A 20079-nucleotide genomic window follows, 5' to 3' on the forward strand; every position below is an offset into this window, starting at 1 on the left:
TGCAGCTACACAAATGGGGTGGGGGGGGGGGGTATTCAAACGAGTATAACTTGAGTTTGCTGTAAGCTATTGCAACAATTCGTCGGCCGCATCACATACTGACGTATTTGCAAAATACGCATTTCGAGAGAATCGAACTTGAAAATTTAGCGATTTTCATTTGCCTTATAATCTTGATTAAAATATTATTGTCGATTAAAACCAGGTTAACAGTAATGCAGATATACCATATTTTCAATATAATTCACTTATCACTGTCAGAGCATGACTCATTCTGCAAAAAATCAATATTAAATAAAATACGTCACTATGTGAAAAGGACTAATGTCAATTTCGCCGTTCAAATGACAAATACGTCGCGCAAATACGTCAGTATGTGAAACAGTTGCGCAAATACGTCAGTATGTGAAAAGGACAAAACAGCAATTTTGCCGTGAAATGACATAGTCGCGCAAATACGTTGCGCAAATACGTCAGTATGTGAAACGGCAAATTCTTCAAATTGCAGATACGATATATTGGGCTTGCGCAGTATAGGTGATTGGCAAATACGTCGTTATGTGATGCGGACAATTCAATGTTTTGTAAATACGACATAATTAAATTAATTAATATCTTACTAATTAAGCCACTTTGAGGCATGGTTTTTGGTGAATATATAGATTAGAACATTTATACAAACTAATATACAAATTTTCTCAAAAATGTTAAAAATGTCGAATATATATACGTCAGTATGTGATACGGCCGACGAATTGTTTTTTTATTTAGACGTGTAGAATTTGCTCTTTTTAATGATATTTTCATCTTTCGCAGATTCTTTACAGATCTCTAGTTACAGCCCCTCAAACATGAGTTTACTTCTTTTTGACTCAGCCTGTAATCCATTGGTGTGAACAAACACGCTGTGAATATTGGTAACCGTAAACCGGTACTACCTTTCTGGTATTGTTATACACAATTTTGCTTCTTATATCAAACCAGCTTGAATAATACTACTCAAAATGCGGAAACCTAATAATGCTAGGTAGAAAAAAAGAACATAAGCAAATCGAACCACGCCCCATTCAATGGCAACATTTAATGCTCACCATCTCTCATGCTTCTAAAAAGAAGAGGATATATAATTTGCAAAGATGGCATCACTGGGATTCGAACTGGAGCCTCTGTCTGTATCATTAGGCGATAGTCCTTAAAGGTAGTCTTAATATTTAAAACAAACTCATATTGACCATAAAAACAGTCTGCTCTTAACACGCGATATTCAAAATTCCCGCGCCGAAATTGTCTAAGTGCAATGACGTAATGGTTATTTGTGCTCAATTGTCGTCATCCTTCATTGTATTTCTGGGACGTCATTGAATTTTGAATATCGCGTGTTGAGAGGCGGATGTTTTTATTCGTTTTGATGGTCACTATGAGTTTGTTTTAAATAAAACCACGTGATCATGGTGATTCGTGCTTGCTAATTATTTTTCTTACAAATAAAACACTATTATCTATTCCAGCTACAGTGATACCTTATTAATATTCCCGCAGCTTTGGATGCATTGAAATAGCATTATTACTAAACATCTCAATAAAAGTAACTAATCCCCTCCCCTCTTAAATAATGACCATTATTAAAAAACGAGTGATAGTATTACAAATCTGTAAAACGCGTTGGAAGCAGAATTTATTTCTACACATTTTGACACCTCATTTGTAGCAACTGACTAAATATTGACGTCACAGCGTACATTTAAATCAATGTAACCCAAGATTTGAAAGTGGCAGTAAATTGTATTGATTTTGTATTCAGTATAATGGAAGGAAATCTGTGTAATGATATCTGAGTGTTTTTGTATTGTATGTGAGTGTAACTTTCAAATCTAGACCTCACTACATTAAATTGACCGGTGTTTTTTGTTTTCTGGGCTACCGTATCAAATGAGGTGTCAAAATGCGCAGAAATAAATTCTGCTTCCAACGCATTGTACAGATTTGTAATACAATAGAGGCCGTCAGCCTTTCGCCATCGTGTGGGTACAAATGATATGCGTGTTCATGCGTCGAACACTACGCGCAGGGCGCAGCTTGCCACGCAACTGTTATCGCGCATCAACGCGGTGATTTTGCTGTTCACGCATGGAGATCGAACGACCATCACAGCATGTACCCACAAGATGGCGGCATATGACGTCACGCTGACGGCCTCTATAGCCCCTTTTGAATAATGGCCATTATTTAAGGGGGGTAGTTACCGTTTTGAGATGTTTATATATCAATATAACTTGGCAATGGCTAAGTAGTAGTTTTCATGCCTGGACAATATGCATGATGTGTCACTGGAGTTTCACACCACTCTTCGCCATACATACATTTCCCTAACAGAATATGAAATTTAAAAAAAAATAAAAATTATTTTGTCAGAGGCGCCGGCGGGGCTCGAACCCACGCTGCACTGCGCTGCTACCGTATCATGTATATCATAACACCAGCGCCTTAGACCGCTCGGCCATCACGACTTTTTGATGTCATCGTGAAAATTTAAAGACATAATATTAATAAATCGCAACTTCATTACTTCAACATACTTTTAAGTAATGTTTAAAAACATTACTTCCACGTGACAAGCAAAGACAGAAAACGTATCATATTTTGGAATTTTATCTGCTCAAAACATTATTGTGTATTATAATAGAGCTACCATTATTTATATTGTTGAATTCTCAAGCGCATAGAGACAATTAATACGAGCGGCCTATGATACATACACAATACATAAAATCGAACTGCATCCGAACTCCATTTTGAAGTAAATGCTTTTGACAAGGCATTGGATTGTTCCAGTTTGCGTCCAAAATCCACATTATACCCCACATTTTGTTTACGAAATCAAAAGATTAGATTATCATAACAACAAAACGGTAATCTTTTGTGGGGTCTAATGTAAAAATTCCATAAAAAAAATTACAGTTTTTACAGAATTCATTTTCACTTAATTCCAAAAATAATGGCGTATATAAGATTGAAATAAATTCTCTACCTTCTATACTAGATCAATTGTGACGCAAGTTGTTATCAAAAATTGTTATGATAGATGTACAGTTAATATTCATATATTCCACAGAAAATATTTATTTGAAAAACCTGCCACTCGGCTTTTTCCGGAAAGGTCACAGGGTTGCCGTGACCTGTGCAATAATTACAATTAAATTTTTTCTTATTCTAACAGCAAGCGTTTCTAAAATGCAGTATGACGAAATGTGGTGTGCTGGAGTTTGAACATAATCATAACAGATCAGGGATTTAAGGGATGTGTAATGGGCAGGAACCTGGTTTGGATTCCAGAGGGAATGTGACTGCAAGAGACACAGCCATCTGAAAAGGAATAGCTCAGATCTCGCGCCAAATAAGTTAGCATTTCAGAAATTGATATTTTTCCCAGCCTTGAAAAAATTTAGCCAGAGCTGGGAATCGAACCCGGGACCTCGCGGTTCTGAAACTCAATGCATTACCACTAAGCCAACTAGCTATTTGCTGTGAGAAGTTTGTTAGTAGTCCTTAAATAGAATAAATCAACACTGGTATTAATCTAATGTACGATGTTATTCAAATCTGGACGTTCCACATGCACTTGAAATGTGAAAATGGCTATCAATCGACCAATCAATCAAGTTTTCAGTTTTCAAGTTATCAGCAATAAACAATAAACCAATGAACCATGGAATATTACTAATTACTTACAAATCTTCCAAATAAATAAATATATCCGCAAATAAACAAATAAATAAGTAGGCATAGGCCGAGGACCCGTAAATAAATAAATACATAATGCAGAATGCAGTTAGTATTTCGGTTACTAAATTCAAACATTATATTATTTATAATTTTCTGCTATACACGCGAAGGAGCTGTACTTCTAATATCCGCCCCAAATCAATATTGGGTATTTCACTACATAGTCAAACTGCTGTGTGCCCTGACGGATTATGTATTGACCAGCTGCTGAACCAGTAAGTCTTTTATCTGTGTCCTTTATAACCATGATAACAGATTAAGAGTCTGTATCATGGTCGGTTATTGGCGGCTTGCTGATAGGTTCTGGCATTATACAGTACAAAGAGATATCTCAAGCAGCGCCAATCACAGCACATGTTTGATAATGGGCAACCAACTTATCCATAATAACGCAAGCTTTCATGCGGGAAATATGAACACATTCTCGCTAGTCGTACCCTTTTTTGAGATATTGATACGGCGCTAAAGGCTACAGCTTTTCCAGACACTTTGATTTGATTTGATTTGTTCGGGTTTTGACAACACTGGATAACCCAAGAAAGCTTCTATTGAAGCTTATTTCCATTGGGGTCCATTTGAACACCGGGACGGCTTGGGAACAGTCAGGGGTTAACACCCTACTGGCTGCGAGATACATGTACAGGTATGACTCTCTGCACACGGGACCGACGGCTTAACGTCCCCTCCGAAGGACGGAGTACTTTCATGATTCATTTTCCCAATTCTAAATGAACCATGGGGAGAGCGGAAGTCTGAATTTAATCTACAGATGTTGCCAATTAATTTCAGACTTTTTTTTTTTTCCAAGTCAATATCCCAGCAAATCGCCACCGCCGGGAATCGAACCTGGGACCTCATGCACTAAAGGCAAGTACTCTAACCATTGCGCCAAGCTCTCCCAGCGACGAACCCTATAAACAGAGGTAAGTTATCATCTTTTTACAAGGAATTTAAAGTAATTTTATTATCAATAGATCCACATAAAGGAATACGACATCTATCGTGAGCCAATCTTCATTCTGTTGCCTGCAAAAGCCGACGATCAGGTAAAAATTCTAAAAGGAGCGTGACTAGATATTTGCATTAATTTCATGATACAGTATGTTTAAAACGCATTGAAAACGCCAAATTGCAGTCATAAAATATATAATATTAGTAAATCACCAAAGCGAATGGCAACGTAGCTATGTGGACAAGAACTGCAATAACAATACCAAACTATGTGCCCAAAATAAATACATATTCGCACTCGGCAGCCCATTCACTACTTGCCGCTGTGATTTGGGGTAATTCGTTGCTTCCCCTCTCCAGATACCTGTACTTCAAGTACACCCATACCCCATACCTTAAGCTTACAGGTTGTATTACTATTATTACTCAGAGAGGGCAGTATTACATTACTGTAATTAGAGTAATAATGCAGGGGGAGTGGGGTCGGATGACGTCGCCATTGGATTAACACGTAATTATGAAATCCTCACAAACAATTCTATGTGTTATGTGGTGTCAAATCAAAATTATGTTATTCTAAAACCGACGGAGCACGACAAAGTGTCCCACTGTATATGTTGTTTTTCAGCATGTAACGTCTATTTTGAATGGGCTGCAAGCTTTGCAGTTTTGTCAGCCTCGTACGGTACGTGTCGTGTCCTACACCGCTTGCTACTAAAATTGTGTATGGCATACGTCACTGGGCTGATGTGATGGACTGGTAGTTTCCCTTACTGGGGTAAATTATACAATAACAAAAAAGATAAGATTGTTGATTTTTTTTATCGGTTATATAATTATTTATAAATGACTACTATATATGATATAACATTTGGTTTAAGGGGGTACTACACCCATTGATTTTTTTTTTTGCATTTTTTTGCATTTTGTGAAGAAATTCCCCAAAAAAATTGGACAAAGTGGTATGCAAAATGAAGGGCAAATATTCTCGTTTTATTGGTGGCATCGGTATCAATGTAGCTTACATGCTTTTGAAGATAGAAGCCAAAAGGAGGTACATCACTGATGATTTAAATTCACTTCATTTTGGAAAGCTTACTATCAACGGATTTCGTTAAAATTTTGGATATGTGTTGCTAACACATTAGGGAAATAATGTTGATATGTAAAATGGGAATAAGTGGTCCCTGATTTCTTTTATGACTTCATGAACTTGGTGCTCTACAACTATCAAAAACGAACCGGTTAAAATGCTTCTATTTTCAATGTCGAGCTATATTTTGTATTTTGAACTTGCAACACTATGTCACTGAAACTTAATTAAGCCATAGGTAACAGGTTACCACAACCACACTACAGCAATGTTGAAAAAGATTGTATTTTTTGTCACCTATACCACCATATTAGGTAGTTTTCCGTAAGCTTCATTTTTGTGATTTTGGTAACTATTTTATATTTATTTGCCCAATCCAACTCAACTAGGCAATCTAAATTGTACTCACCATTTACATCCCAAGGTATTTTAGTATATCCACCTCACACATTTCCATTATATATCCAGTAACAGACAAAATATCAAAATTGATGCCTCATTATGACATGTATGATATCACAGACTATCACATGTATTCAAAATTGATGCCTGAATTTGACCTGATCCAATTGACCTATAACCTGACCTTTGATGACCTTATAGCCTTTTTTAATCTCTTTTCCTAACAACATATTATAGAAGATACATACATGGTGTAGTATTAAATTGTCTATGTGGAAGAGATTATTTAGGCCTATTTAATTTATTCAGTGTTATAATCAGTGAGTATATTTCTATAGATAGTATAACAAAGGATTTAATGTATTCTATTCATGTATTCTACTTGGACATATTCAATAGAATAAATTATGGTTTGTTATGAAACACACATCTCAGTTACCAGGATACAGTAAACAAAAAATATATAGGGCTAAAATGATTTTCTAAAATGGTTTAAAACCACTTTTTATGTAGAGATATTTTATAAGTTCAGGACATGAGATGATGAACATATTTATATACTTTATAAATTTGCAACAAAAAAAAGAAGATGGGTACTGATGAAAATCAGGGTATTAAATCGCCTTAAAGTGAAGTATTATAGGAGAAAAGGCTGAAATGCTGAAACAATTTGTACCACTACTTATGGAATGCAAAGGTGTCAAATGTGAATACAAATGATCGATTCCATCTTAACCAACTTCCTGAATTAAACACCTGCATGGAGACATACATGAGGGACGTTGTAAAGCATAATAGTGGTAGCTTGACACGAATACGACGCCACGTTTACTCATCGTTGTATTGCAAACATGGTAAATATTGCCTAAAATTGATTTTATTCGAAATACTTCTTCTGAATCTGTCGAAATTAGCACATAAGTATTGTTAATTTAGAATGGTTTTTGTACAAAAGTATTATGTTTGCTCCATTTTCTATATACTCGTTTACATACTATTTAACACATTGAAATCTAATTTGTCTGCAGGCGGATGAACTCACCGATGAGCAAATAGAAGGTAAGGATTATGTGTCTTTCTCTTTGCGCGTAGGTGGTGCGGGAGGGGTAGGGGTGTGGTTGGTTGGAGGTGGGTTTACCAAGTGTTTTCCTGCGTCAGTGACCAGGGCCGGATTTACCTTTTTTGGGCTCTGGGCCAGACCAACTTTTGGAGGCCCCACACGAACCGGGAGGAAGTCATAAGCCCTCAAGTGGCCAAGTTTTTAGATTTTATTAGGACGTTGCGCCTAAATTTTAATTTTTAGACTATTTTAGTCCCTGCTGGTAAAATGTACAGCTATTCGTCGTCTTTGGGCAGGAAAACCCTCCTATGTGTCATTGGTCCCTGAACATGTTTAAAACACAACCTCCTGTGTAACGGCTTGTCAGTTTTGTTTTAAATATGTTTAAGGGCAACCAATACATTTTTTCCTGCCAAACAAGTCACTGGTGAAACTACACTACTGTTATTTATTGCAGTGTTTGTATCGTCTGTCACCTGGATCTGTGTCAGAGTCACTGGTAATACTAATTATTTATTTGTGCACGCAAGGAAAAAATAGTATTAAAATGATTCGAATTTATGAGGGTTGTGAATAGCATAGACCACTTGACATCATTGTTTATCAACAAAGGCGAGGGACTTGTCTATCGAACGAACCGCTACACTGTTCAATGGTTTTGTATGAATTGTGGTGGGCGATTTAAAATGCACGTGCCCTGAACAAACTAGGATGCGTACGCACACTGCTGTGTAAAGAACAATGGAAATTGCGATAATTCGCGCGCATACTGCCGGGCAATGACGTCATAATATGAAGTGGTCTGTAAGCATTTTGAAATTTTCGTATGAGCCACAACCCTTCAACTAGAAGTACTAGTATACAATTTATTCACACACAATTAATTGTTTCTCATTTCAAATTAATTGGTTGTTTTCTTGCGATAAAAAGAAGACGGAAACAAATTTAAACCAGAAAAAAAAGGAGAAGAAAAAATATGCGCTATTTTTATGCGAATTTTAAAACCTATTCGCTGGTAGCTGAGACAAATTTTTGCTTGTTGGCCTAAACTGTCAAGTATACGTGTTGAATGAGTTTAGCCCTTGGCGACCTATTAATCTAATTCTTTAATAATAGAACACGCAGGTGTTATGTTAATATTCGACCTCCTAAGGAAAAACGCAGTAGGCTATATTCCTTGTAAATTATCCGCAGATACTCTATGTTATTAACATGGAACTGGAAAAAGAATAGTTCAATGATTGGGGCCTCCCAAATAATGAATGCCGACGGATAATAGTTGGTTAATTAATGGTAATGTAGAAATAATGTGTCCGAGGCGGTAAAAACGTAAATATTGGGTGAGGCACCCCTTGTCTATTTTTTACTGTCATGGACACATTTATATCTGAGGATAAGGTGGCAACATTTATTTCTACTCTATGACACAAAATAAGTGCTATTTAAACCCTATTTAACTGAGATTTATTTTGTAGCACGAATTACGAAGGGGAGGAGAGTTGTTGCAACCCCCCTAATTTTAAATTATAAACGTTATACCGTTATTTTATAACTGTCCGTTATATAAAGTAAGCCATAAAATTAAGGTTCCAGTTATGATCACCCCTGTATATCCTAAACAAAGACAGATATGTCATAATTGGAACCAGTTGAAATTGTTTAAGAAATAAAAACAAGGCGATTCAAAAACCCAAGGAAGATGCCAATTTACTGATCGTCCTTTCACTGATTAGAAGACTAAAGTGCAAGTGTTTCTTTAGTTCTCAACCAATTTCAACAAATAAGGTCTTAAAACAGAGCTAAAGAGTACTGGTATTGGCTGCTTGTTTTAATTTTGACATATTTGTCTTTATTTAGGATATGCAGGGGTGAATACAACTGGTACCTTAATTCTTTGGCTTACTGTATATACCAATATATAGCTACAAAAGTATAAGCAACATTGATTTTCGGCTAAAGATTTTACAAACATGCGATTTTCACCAAATTTTCGCATAAATATGAAAAGAAATGACTATTTTTACATAACTAACAAGTAAAAAGTCAGTAGCTCTTAGAATAATTTGTCAAGAGCGAAATGAAAATCATTGATTTTACTGTGGGTCCCACCCCTACCCTAACCCCACCCCTTCTATGGTCATCTTTGACGGCTGGTCTACTCCCGGGTAAGATGCTGTGGTGATAATTTTATCACTATGATGAACGCAAAAGATGGATCTACGATTAGCTTAGGTCGATTGGGCGTAAAAGCGTGCGTGTTTTTTTATGACGGATAAAAAATCTTAGATAAATAGGTGAGGCGCCCCTTGTCTAAATTCCTTGTTCACTGTCTTTATTAAATATAATTGCTTATCCCGATTGATACACATTAGTCTTGAATTGGCAATGATTAGGTGAAACTCTAATTTTTTTAATTAATATTTTAATTTGATTACCACAGAGTTCAAAGAAGCATTTCTTCTATTCGATAAAAATAACGATGGGTGCATCTCAGCGAAAGAACTAGGTGATGTGCTCAAAACATTGGGTCAACATCTCCCGGAAATTCAGCTGCAAGCCATGATCAATTCCGTAGATAAAAACAGTAAGTTTGAACTTTAACCCCATGGTACTATGGGAGGACAGTTTTTATGGTCTACTTAGCTCAGCAATGCTTTGCTGTCTTCGATAATGGTTCATGTACGCTAGAGCGTTCGATAGGAACAAGCGAACAGTATACGATTTTGCTGATATCTATTGGAGCGTATAGCAGAGCAACAGGATTATAAACACGGTCGATGGTAAAACCAAAATCAATTTCCTTTGTGTTCAGTAAGTACATAACGACCCACTCATCAACTACTCAAGTGGTCATTAAATAAGCATGTCTCTGGTCGTGTCTGCGCTCAATAGAAAGTAAATAATATGTGTAAGTTTATGTTTACATAAAGTGGTGTAATTAGGTTTCAAGGGGTTGTTAATTCAAGCATGGTCGTAAAATTGATTCGACCGATATTTTGGTCAATGCTTTGTATCGGAGCAGAGTTGTCAATTGAGCGGAGCCTAAAAGAGTTTGCTACAGGCTTTAATGGGTTTGGGCTTTGATAAAAGCCAGGTACCTCTCCTATACAATGCGCTATCGAAGACAGCAAAGCAATGCTGAGCTCAGTAGACCATAAAAACTGTCCTCCCTATGCCCTTTCTTAGAGTGCCACTGATTGGTTAATTAGTCCCTACATGATTAAATCATCCGATCTGAGTAGCCAATCAAAAGGAGGCTTTTTAGATTTCTGAGTAGCCAATCAAAAGGAGGCTTTTTAGATTTCTGAGTAGCCAATCAAAAGGAGGCTTTTTAGATTTCTGAGTAATCTAGCTTAAATACCCATTCAGTGATCCCAGCGCAAGTGGTAAAAAAAGTCATTCAAATTGTCATTTGGTATTTTTAAAATGACACATTTGGCAAAAAAACCAAGAAAACAGCAGTACTGACGAAGTTGAAGCCCCATTCAAATACATGTAGTTAATTTAGATACGGTCAGTATCTAAATTACAGAGTCGTGTAAAATGTCTTATTTTGTTTTAAAAACACGGCTTTCGGTTGTACCACTCGCAGGCTATGTTAGCACATCTATGACAATGACAAAGGTACCAAAATCTGAATTGTGATGATTTTTACGATTGTCCGGATGAGCAAATCACTGAATGGGCCTTTAACTCCCATTAAAGTAGCCTCACTGAATTATATTACCATTTCTCTGATTGGCTGCGTGCTATAGCTCTCTTTTAAATTAAAACCAATCAAAATAATTATTTGGTTAATTCGGCCAGTAGTGCCCAATGGAGATAAATGGTCTGTTTGTTCTTCTCTTTCGGAGGTCTGCAGGTCTGCAAACGACCACAATTGCATTGCATTATATAATGCATTTGCGAGATACGCTCTCTATCGTGTATTAAATGTACGTAAAATTGCATCCCACACATAATACACAACAAATGGCGAAAAACGTCCGCGGTTTGTCGATTGAATGCGGTTTCAGACGTCCGCGTTTGCATAATTCTAAACTAGATGTGTCCACGTTTGAGGCGAACACATGTGTTCATCCGCGAATTTGAAGATTGATCATTACTAATACTATAGACAAGATTATTAAATTTATGACTCTAATTTAGAATTAATTGTGTCTACATATTCCACATGTGATGGTTTATGGACTCCACGTAACAATCACATTGGTAATAGTTGTAAAATGTGATCATTATTTAAAGGTAATGGAACAATGGAGTTCGACGAGTTTGTATTAATGATGGCCAAGAAAATCAAGGAATGGGACACGCAGGAAGAATTACGCGAGATGTTTAAATTATTTGACAAAGATGGAAATGGGTTTATCACGTAAGTGATCAGACAATGAGAACACATTTGTTTAAAAGATATGTTGGTATAAAATATTCTGATGTCATCATCATCATCATCATCATCATCATCATCATCATCATCATTATCATCATCATCATCATCATCATCATCATCATAATCTTCTGATTTGATCATTATATAATCATTATTATAATAAGCAGTAACATGATCATAATCTACAACAAAAGCAGCAGAAGCAACATAATCAAAACTGAATACCATCATCATCATCATCATCATCATCATCATCATCATCATCATCATTATCATCATTATCATTATCATCATTATTATTATCATCATCATCATCATCATCATCACCATTATCATCATTATCATCATTATCATCATCATCATTATCATCATCATCGTCATCGTCATCATCATCATCATCATCACCGTTATAAAAACATGCATTGTCATATGGCCTTTGTTAACAGTGTTGACGAGTTTCGTGAGGTGATGGGAAAGGTCGAAGGTCAACCGATTACAAAGGAAGAGGTTGAGAACATCGTCAAAAAGCTGATCTTGATGGAGATGGTCAAGTTAATTATGAAGGTAGATATGCTCACTGTAATAAATAATGATGACCACATGGTACCCACTATACAGTAAGCCAAAGAATTAAGGTACCAGTTGTTCACCCCTGTATATCCCAAATAAAGACAAGTATGTCAAAATTAAAACAAGTAGCCAATACCTGTACTCTTTAGCTCTGATTTAAGACTTTATTTGTTGAAATTGGTCGAGAATTAAAAAAAAACGGCGATCTAAAATCTAATGAAGAAACGAAATCAAAAGTTACACTTTTGAGTTCTAATCAATGAAAGCACAACGCGTGTTTAAACACGGCGCTAGTTCTCATGTTCGCGAATGCTTTGTGTACAAATCAATAGGGCGTGCAATTGAGCAAACTGCAACTTTTAAATTGGCATCTTCCTTGGGTTTTTGGGTCGTTGTGTTTTTATTTCATCATGCAGTTATTATATTGTTAACTACATGTATGCACACAACACAGGGGCACTCACAATAGGCAATTGAACCCTACTGGTAGCGCTGTGTTGGAGATATAGGAGATGAACTAGTTAGCGTCATATATGAAAAAGTATAAAAGCTATGATTTTAGTACTTTCTTTATGTTTCAATTACTTATTCTTTTCAAAATATCTGAATTCCCAACCCGGTACAACCTTTAATAACGGGGGGCCATACATTTGTATGAGAAAGAAATATACCATCTATATCCAAACTCCCGTGTTATTACAATGCACATTTTGCTTCACCGGGCCGCCCTGGCTTGGTCACATTTGCAAGAAGGGTGTCACGAAACCGTAATAGGTACAAATCCACTTGCTGCGATGGCGACCCAACAAACAAAACGTTTATTCAAAACGTTTTAAAACGTTTTAACATTTAAATGTCGGGTTATATAAAGGACATGAAAACGTTTTTAAAACGTTAATGTAAAATATTTTGAGCAAACAATTTTGCAAAATATTTCGTCAGCAGTTAAATAACATTCTGTTTAGAATGTTTTGCATTAAGTTTTCAAAAATATTTGTTGAATGTTATTAAAACGTTTTTTATACCCTTTATATAAACCGACATTTAAATGTTTTCTATAAAACATTTTGTGATTGCTGGGGAGATCTTCACACGTGTCATGCATATACATGTCAGGAAGAGAACATCTGTTTAATGTACAGGAATTAACCTGTAGTAGCGTCATAATGCCGACATTATTTTTTATCTTCTATTTTATTTTGTTTTATTTTCAGAATTTGTTCTGATGATAATGGCTGGACAGTGTTTCATAGACGAAAGTACAAAATAATCATCTGCGGATTATCATTTTACAAATACTTGGGCTAAAAAGTGGGCAACCTTTTCTTTACACTAATCAACGTGATTGTTTGCTGAATAATATTCGCTAATCCCGAAAGCCTTGTCAAATTTAACGGACGATAATCATCATCGTGCCTGTGTACATGTTCATTGGCCACTGCATGTTTTCCAATTTGCGTTACGTTACGCGACGCCTGCTTTGGAACATAATTTATTCAGGAATTGCGTACTTGCCCTCCACTGGGATTTTTGGGGTGAGAGGGTCGGTCGATCGGCCGGTCGGAAAAATATATTCTTTAATGACTCACTACTGTATAGGACTGACAGTAGGTAATGAACATTGGTCATATGAAAAGATACATCAATACACAGGATAAACACAATAGGAATGGACTCAATTAGAACGACTGCATACTTTATACAGGCATAAGACGCCACGTTTCTTGGAAACATTGATGCAGGAATGGACAGTTACAAATGTTATAATGAGTTTATAGTAATGATTTTCTTCTTACGGAAAATTGGCCAAATTTAGCTTTAGAATAAAATTAAAGTAATAAAAAAACCTTTAAAATTATAAACTAAAACCTACAATTCCTTTTAAAGGGCATGCATTTGGCTAATTTTGGGTCGATCGGTGGAGAGCAAGAAAGCAATCAACTATATAGCATTTTGACCATATACCTCATACTAGTGTACGGCTAGTGTCATTTTTTAAACTGTTTACCTTATTTTGATACACCCGTTACAACAATTTTGTTCGATTAGGTTTGCCCTTCAGACTCTACTCTTTCCGATCCATATCGATGTTGTACAAAAGCGCCACAAACAAGATTCTAATTTATTTGTAATCAGGCTGTATTTTGCAAAAATCTCCGGGGCTACAAAGATTTCAAAAGGTAGAGTAGTTTAGGAGTTTACAACGGTAAAGCATGGCACATCTGCAATCCTATAGACCATTTGACATCATTGTTTATCAACAAAGGCGATAGACTGGTCTATCGATATGCTTGAACTTGTTCTAAAAATGGCAAGTGCAAAAGGATAACTACTGATTCCGTGCACCATAGATTATCAATGAACAAGGGTAAAGACACTGGATCATAACTCGATAAATAGTTTCACAAAGTGTTAAAATAAATCAAAATAACGCTTATTTAATGTGCAGGCTAGGGAAACCTGATTACCTTGTAGTCATAGCCGAGTGGTAGGGTTTTCGATCATTTTTTTCAATGTTTTATGTACAAAGGAATATATGAATAATGACTATATTTCATATCGATTGTTGATGCGCAATCGCTTCACAATTGAAGAGCAGAGTCAAATTATTGTTATTTTAATTTAGCGAAAATAAAGATAGCTTAATACATACTTGACATTTCGTCGGGTGCATTACATAGTGACGGATGTAAAATATCATTTTAATTAATTTTAAGTTGCTATTTACAGACATGATTTCAAAACTTTCCAATATAAAAGGGATGGTTAAGTAATAAAAAATGAAAATATGATCCTTTTTAATGAGTAGGTAATTGAAAGATGATCAAAAGATTTTTAGAGGCGTTTAGAGGCGGCTCCAAGTTGACAGATAATACAGTGTAAATTGGTAAAAACTGAATACAATCAATGGCGTTTTGTAAAAAGAAGTTACATCTCGTGTGACTTAGCTATATCATGAGAGTGAGGACTAGTTAGATCAGGAGTAAATAATCAAAATAAAATATGTCATGTATGATGTGGGCACTCGTGGCGAGTCGGGTTTATCATGAAAAAAGCATTTAATAAGAAGCGTAAAGAACCGACGGATGCTTCGAAGTCCTTCCTTGATCCGACTTTCATGCGCAAGACATACTGACAGATGTGTGACGGATCCCCATAGATCAACACGGGAGACCAGATTAACGTGCACGATATCGGCGCAAGACATAGTGACGGATGTGTGACGGATGTTAGGGTGCAACGTTTTCACGTTTTTACATACTGAAGTATAACTTTGCAATCATTTTACTGATTTAAGGCGTGGGGTATGAGCGACCTTGAAGTACAGGTATCTGGAGAAGGGAAGCAACGAGTTACCCCAAATCACAGCGACAGGTAGTGACTTGGCCGCCGAGTGCTATGTCGTCTGCAAAGTCTAAATCTGTTAGCACTTCAGGTCCGATCCGTCTGCTTCTTCTCTTCTCCAGCCGGAATCCAAGCTGCTCTTCTTTGCCTTCAACTGCCTCTCTCAATGCATAGTCCAATACAACCACAAAGAGGTATGGGGCAAGGGTGTCTCCTTGCAGTACACCAGCAAGTATAATATCAAACGGTTCCGTTTCTCCATCTGGTGAAACTACTTTTGCCTTGGTGTTTTCATACATTCTTGCTATGCCTTCCACAAGTTGATTAGGGATTCCATAGGCCTTGAGAATTTGCAGCATCTTTCCTCTATGAATGGTATCAAAGGCTTTCCTGAAGTCTATGAAGGTTATTATTGCAGGCAGGTTTTAGCCTTCACTCCTTCTATGATCCTCCTTAGGGCAAGTATGTGGCTTACTGTTGTTCGACCAACCCTGAAGCCATTCTGGTTGATCCTAAGAACTTTGTCTACTTCAGGCCTGATCCTGTTGAGTATCATTTTGTTGAATATCTTGGCAACAACTGAGCTTCCCTGCTTGACTAAGATCTCCTGTCTTGCTCCTTTTATAATTTCACTTTGATCATCGGCTTTTGTAAATAACAGAATGTAGATTGGTTTTGAATAAGTCTCGTAGTCCTCTTGGTGGGTTTTTTCATGATATATTTAGTTTGTATTTGCATGTAACAACCCAAAACTGACCTCTGATTTCAGGGTTGAAGGCTGTTTTCGGAATACCCGTAGACTCAAACAAGTGCACGAGTGGCGACTAATATGGTTTTATACTTTCCGCATTGATGATTGCGTCTACGCCTAACAATATACTTCTTTTTATATGTTGACTGTTGCTGATATACACTGGTATACAAAGAATTGGTTACATGTCGATGACCATTAACTTCAGGGATAGACCCTTAGATTATTTATGCGCCTTTCTATCATGCAGTATCTTTACCCGCAGACATGTGCACGTGTCATGTGCCAATATTGCGTAACGTTAAAGGTTAATACATTTCTTTGACTTCGAAGAAACTGTGTGATTCTATGGCCTAGCGGTCTAAGGCGTTGTGGTTTCTAAGTTGCTATTCAGGCGTCGCTTGTTCGAAACCGTGCGTCTGTCACTTTTCTTATGCTGCTTTATTTTTCCAACGTTAGGGCCTAGAAAAACTAATTTATAATTTATTTTTGGATTATTTATTTATTTATTTATTTATTTATTTATTTATTTATTTATTTATTTATTTATTATTTATTTATTTATTTATTTATTTATTTATTTTTCGATAGATTATTTGATGATTGAGTGAGCAGATTTATCGATTGCTACTTTAGTTGTGGGATTTCTATTTGATTTGAATGACATCGTACATTAGTATTGATTTTTTTCGTTAAGCATTAGGCCTATCAAGAATTAATATCACAGGTTTTAGTGCATATATAAAGTTGGCTTAGTGATACTATCCGTTGATTCAGAACCGGAAGGTGCCGGGTTCGATTCCCACCTATGCCTATTTTTTTAAAGACTTGGAAAATTTCTGCAGTAAGTTTATTTGGCGCGCGATCTCAGTTATTCATTTTCTGATGGCTGTGCCTCTTACAGACACCCTCCCTCTGGAATCCAAACCACGGTTCGCTCATTACACCTCCCTTAATAGCGAATAATTCGTCATGTTGATGGTCTGCTACGGTTGATCACAAATTGGCATACTCTTTAAAAACTTTTTTTCTGGCGGAGTTATTCACCCGACAAGTATGGATTATTTTTTCGCAAAATTCCAAGACTGGTCTGGAGGGGGTCTGCATAAACTGTACGGGTTACATTTCAATTGGGGTGTGTCGGGAGATGGTGTCAAATAGCTTTTGACAGAAAACGTGAATGTAATATATAATAATAATAATAATGTAGTGAATAATAGTGTAGTGAATTAGCATGAAATGTGAGGGTAAATGTTTTGAATTTTAGCAACATTATTCCGATATTTTTAAATTTATTGAGGTTTAAGGATTATTTACTACGAGCGTAAAACCTAAAAACCAAGAAGTGTTTTGAAGGTGGGAGGAGCTTTAAAATATTACCCTTAAAAGTGGTACGCACTCAGAAAGTTTGCATGGCCCTCTGGGGCCAACTGTTACAGTGTAATTTCATTGGGCAACTAGGAATCCGAGAAGTTGTTTTTGTACCCCAAGTTTATAACATTTGACCCCGGGGTCCATATTTCAAGCAGCAGAATATGTTTGCATAAAGTTCGAAGTTGTGTCCCCCGCAAAGCTCAATTTCAGCCTCCCTAAATCCGCCATTTTAGGCAAATTCGCTACATTATGAGCACCATAATGTAAACGTGGAGAAAGCATATTTTCTATTAAACAATTATTTTGCACCATCTCCTGACACACACCAAAATACAAACGTGTCAATTAAAAGACAAAACATATCTGCAAAAGCAAGGGCATTGTTTTACTACAGTAATTCGTCTTTCACCTCGGCGTACTTCATCATAATGCATGATATGGTCACCTGGTCCACTTGCCAGGAAACTGATTTACGGTACTTCTTACTCCGACTCTTTTGCAGTCTTTTACCACTTTCCCGAGAAACTAGTTTACGGTATTTCTTACTCTCTTTGCAGTCTTTAGAGGATCGTAAACGTGGCTTAGAAAATATGTGCCCTTCTCTATGTTCGTGGTATTGCTCCTTCTTGTTCTTATTTCCATAGCTTGCCACATTTCTCTGAGCTAAGTTTTTATGCTCCCGCTGAGTGCGTGTACTCAAAATCCTAGTCCAGCCAAGACAAGCGTTAGAAGAACAACACCGGCAACTTCATCTATGAAATTTAATGCCAAACTGCGACCTGTCATATATCAATAAACCTCACGAATGTGCGTGAATAGACTGGTTGGACACAAAGCAGAAGTAAAAATGGGAAACGACAAAACGTGCACGCGCTCAGAACGCATGACATCAAAAAGAACAGACAAAATCAGCAATCTCAGATCAGGATTGTGTGAATCTATGGAATTAAGAATAAGAAAAAGCAAGACCATGAAAAGGGAGGAGGGTGTGCATTTTCTAAGGCAGCCTTACGATCCGCTTTTAAATACTGCAAAAGAGTCTAAGAAGTACGGGAAGCCGTTTTCCCGGATGACCTTTTAAGACATATCAGATGAATAAAGACGAACTACCGTAGTACTAAAAAATCCACATGCTTTTGTCAAGCATAATGAAAAAAAAAATGCATTTTTAATCAACAGTCGCAATGAATGTATTCAATAAAATATACCGTTTCTATTAACAACCGACTTCCTAACTAAAAACACCTGCATCAATAGGAGACGTTGCACACTGCACAGTAGTATTTAGCTTAACACGGACATGGCGGCCACTTCTCGTTGTTTTACAAAAATGGTAAATATTATCTTTAATCTGGTTTACTTAAACATGTTCTTGAATCTGTTGAAATTAGGCACATATTTGTGTTAAAATTTAATCATCTAATTCATAATTTGGAAGCGGTTCTGGAAAGTTTTCGTCTTATTTTTATTTTTAGGCGCATGATCTGACCGACGAACAAGTATCAGGTAAGTCTTATTCTTTCTCTTTGGCGCATGGCCAGTGCAATATACCGGTGGAAATTCCAACGGGAGCAAAAATGGCTTTGAACAGCGCAAAATATTACCGTCGAAAATTTGACACATTATTCCCAAAATAGCTTCATTTTGGTATGATAGGACCACAATGAAGAGATCGAGAGGATAAGGCCAAAAAATAAATAAATAAAGGTTTGTATTAAAGTCCACGAGTAGTTTGAAAACAAATGCGAAATGTGATTTTTTTTTATTCCTGACTTTTTGTATGGTATTTTGAAAAAAAAAATCTGATTTTCGCCATTTATTTTTTGAAATAATAAAAATTCCGTATTTCTTTTTATTAACATCTCGCGATTTTACAAATGCGCGCGCGAGCTTTGAAACAAACCCTTTTTTGGCCTAATATGTCGTCCAATTTTGTATAGGTATTTCGGAGCCGGGGGAGGGGGGCTTTCCATTATACTCCGGTAGATATGCTTAAGTGTTGGGGTGGGTGCAGTTGTGGGGGTGCGTTTGTAACCGCCCCAACTGGGGGCAAATACATGAAAAGCATCCGTTGAAATGCGGTCTCACAAGAACTGCGATCGTCCTCGGTTGTTATTTGCAAATTAAAGCATATAAACACGAGTCAGCAGTTACCCGGTATAGGGTGCAGGTCCCATGATGGAGGGTGATTTCTCAAATGTGGCCTGGATGGATAGTAAAAAATTATTTTAATGTTTCTGTCCCAGGTTGTATGGTGTTTTCTTAGACGCTCGTGGGTGCGTCCCAGATTGCAGGTGCTTATAAGTATCGGAGTGCGCGATGCATGATTCAGCTCTGTATCCATAAATACCGACCTATTT

The 20079-nt window shown here is 36.6% G+C and overlaps 1 protein-coding gene across 1 annotated transcript; it reads left to right on the top strand.

The window, feature by feature from the left end:
- Positions 1 to 7006: 7006 nt before the first annotated feature.
- LOC140168470 (uncharacterized) lies at positions 7007 to 13892 on the top strand. The gene is given in 7 exon segments (XM_072191869.1): positions 7007 to 7083; positions 7258 to 7288; positions 9730 to 9873; positions 11535 to 11661; positions 12126 to 12202; positions 12205 to 12243; positions 13464 to 13892. Coding segments are annotated over 7 exon segments (477 nt in total). The 5' UTR covers positions 7007 to 7080; the 3' UTR covers positions 13520 to 13892.
- The last annotated feature ends 6187 nt before the right edge of the window (positions 13893 to 20079 follow it).

This window comes from Amphiura filiformis, chromosome 13 (assembly GCF_039555335.1).
Source record: "Amphiura filiformis chromosome 13, Afil_fr2py, whole genome shotgun sequence".
NCBI classification, from domain to species: domain Eukaryota; kingdom Metazoa; phylum Echinodermata; class Ophiuroidea; order Amphilepidida; family Amphiuridae; genus Amphiura; species Amphiura filiformis.